Source organism: Myotis davidii, unplaced genomic scaffold, assembly GCF_000327345.1.
Source record: "Myotis davidii unplaced genomic scaffold, ASM32734v1 scaffold373, whole genome shotgun sequence".
In the NCBI taxonomy this organism is placed as follows: domain Eukaryota; kingdom Metazoa; phylum Chordata; class Mammalia; order Chiroptera; family Vespertilionidae; genus Myotis; species Myotis davidii.
The window spans coordinates 1530603-1533285 of NW_006287255.1; the positions used below are offsets into that span (position 1 = coordinate 1530603).

At 37.8% G+C, this 2683-nt stretch overlaps 1 protein-coding gene across 1 annotated transcript in view; it reads right to left on the reverse strand.

Moving 5' to 3' along the window:
- The window catches only part of DPP10 (dipeptidyl peptidase like 10), a 351805-nt gene that overhangs the window by 64515 nt on the left and 284607 nt on the right, over positions 1-2683 (reverse strand). Inside the window, exon 11 of the mRNA XM_006759014.2 lies at positions 2255-2362. Coding sequence (XP_006759077.1) covers positions 2255-2362 — 108 coding nt within the window. The remainder of the gene's footprint in view (positions 1-2254; positions 2363-2683) is intronic.

Genomic DNA, 2683 nt, shown 5'->3' on the forward strand with positions numbered 1-2683 from the left:
GGGTTTATAGTAGCATTATTTACAATAGCCAAGATCTGGAAATAGCCCAAATGCCGATTAATAGATGAGCAGATAAAAAACCTGTAGTACGTTTACACAATGGAATGCTACATGGCCATAAAAGATAAGGAAACCATACCTTTTGAAACAGCATGGATGGACCTAGAGAGCATTATGCTAAGTGAAATACGCCAGTCAGAGGAAGATAAATATCACATGATCTCACTCATTTATGGAATATAATAAACAACATAAACTGATGAACAAAAACAGATCCAGAGAAAGAGAAGCATGGATCAGACCATCAAACCTCAGAGGGAAGGTAGAGGAGGGTGAGGGTAAGGGGAGAGAGCACCCAAAGGACTTGCATATAAGCCTAACCAATGGACACAGACAACAGGGGTGTGAGGGCAAGAGTGGAGGAAAGTGGGGGGCAGAAAGAGTGAATAAGGACACATATGCAATACCTTAATCAATAAAGAAATTTTTTAAAAATTCAATGTCATGGTCATTTGGAAGATTTGGAAAGTATGATTTATTCTGCAGGACAAATATTTCTGTGGTAGTTATATTAGCAAAACATCATTAGTTAGCAAAACTGAACCAGATAAAGCAATTTTCTAGTAAAGCTTTCTTCAGTTCAACACAGAGGAAAACTTTCCTTAATCCCACCTGACTCATAAAACTATTTAACAGTTAGATACTGAATCACCAATATTTTTTATTCTCATATCAATGTGTACATTTATTTAGAACATAAATATCACATTAAACAGATAGTCTACAATCTGTTTTTCAAACTTAATGATATACTATGAAAATTAACATACATTTCTACTATGGAAATTACATATGTTCCTAATTATTTATTACAGCTTTCATCAAAATTAAAGTTAAAACATTGTAGGGCATGGCTATGGGGTTAAGCCTCGGACTGACCTATTGGCAAAGCCACAAACAAGTCCCAGCTTAGAGGGCAAAGTCCTCTTAGCATAATTAGGCTTGACCTTATGACACTCCCTAGATCTTATCTGGTAGCTAATGGGCTGAGGGAGATGCAGCAAGTGCTGCCAAAACAAGTGAAACTCACAAGAACATTGTAACTATGGTGACCACTACCTTGTTTATGTCTGGCTATAAGATAAAGGCTCAGCTTGCCTCTGGATCTCTCTCTGTGGATCAGCCCGGCACAGGAAGATCCACCTAGGTCCTACCCAGACCCAGCTCATTCTCTCTGTCTGTCTTTTTTTCATCCTTCACCGCCCTCATTCAGGCTTATGGAACCCTTGGCTGAGCTGGCTCAGCACAAAACATGATACTTATTTTAAGATAAAATGATGAGAATATACATAAGACTTGAAGGTTCTAACATAAAAGTATCCAATGTGTTTAGGGACCTTTTGCCACATTGATATTTACTCTATGTTTTGTAGGTATGAAATTGATTCTTGATTAGTTAGTTTGTACAACTCTCATAGAAGATTCCAACTTACACACTATGCTTTATCTTTATAAATTGTCTCTTTAACTATGAGATTGTGATATTAATATATTTGAATTTAAAAGAAACTTGATTTCTCATGAACATTTGTAATTGACAATTAGTTTTAAATTGACTCATTAATCTTGTCATATTTGAACTACTACTTGTAAATTCAGTGACTTTTGGTAATTAGATAAACTGCATCAACTATTAACATCCACTTGAAGTTTAGAGAAAAACAAAACAAAACATCCCCCCTCTTTACTTAGGGAGTCCAAAAAATATAACTGCACTATATTTTCTTATGTGGGTATACCATACTTTATTCAACTATTCAATTTCCGATGGGCATTTAGGTTGCTTCAAGTAATTAAAACTTTTATGATCCTTTGACACTATTATTTGTACAAAATAGGTAATAGGTATTTGTTGAATAAACAAACCAAACCAAACCAAAAAACAACACTCTAGGTTTTCTATAGTCCTTGAAAGTAGAAGTTAGGTACTTTTCATTTATTAAATTCTAAATACCAAGGCCCTCAACTCATAGCACACACTGCTTCTTGCTAAATTCTGTTGAATGTTTGTACTGTTTTGTGAGAAGGCACAGCTTGGATTATGGTTGTGAATTAGCATTGCTTTTCCTAACGCAGCCTGAGTTGGGTATATGGCTGGACTCCCAGGCATTAACTGTAGGTTCAGAATGGTGACCAGAGTTGGGCCTTCATGGACATGATCTCAATGAAACCGAACCACAGAGGAAGCACTTACCTGGACGAGGAACATGGCTATGTGGTGAAACTCCCCACGGCCCCCTTGCTTAACAGGAACTGTCATAAAGAATTTGCTGCCATCTCTAGAAAACACGGGCTCCTCATTCTGAAATATAGAAGTGACATAACAATCTCACATGACATAGAAAATTCATGCTGCCAACTATTGTTAAGGCATGCAGGGATTAGATCCATTTTTATTTTAGAACTAGAGGCCCATTGCACAAAGATTCATGCAATAGGCCTTCCTTCCCCTGACTACCGGCACCGGTTTTCCTCCAGCACCCAGGACCCAGGCCTTTGGTCTGGCCACAGCGGAGAAGCCAAGCTCTTCAGTCTTTGCTCGGGCCGGAGCCTTCAGTCTTCGCTCGGGTGCCTGTGTATTCAAATTAACCCACCATCTTTGTTTGATTAATTTGCTCACTCA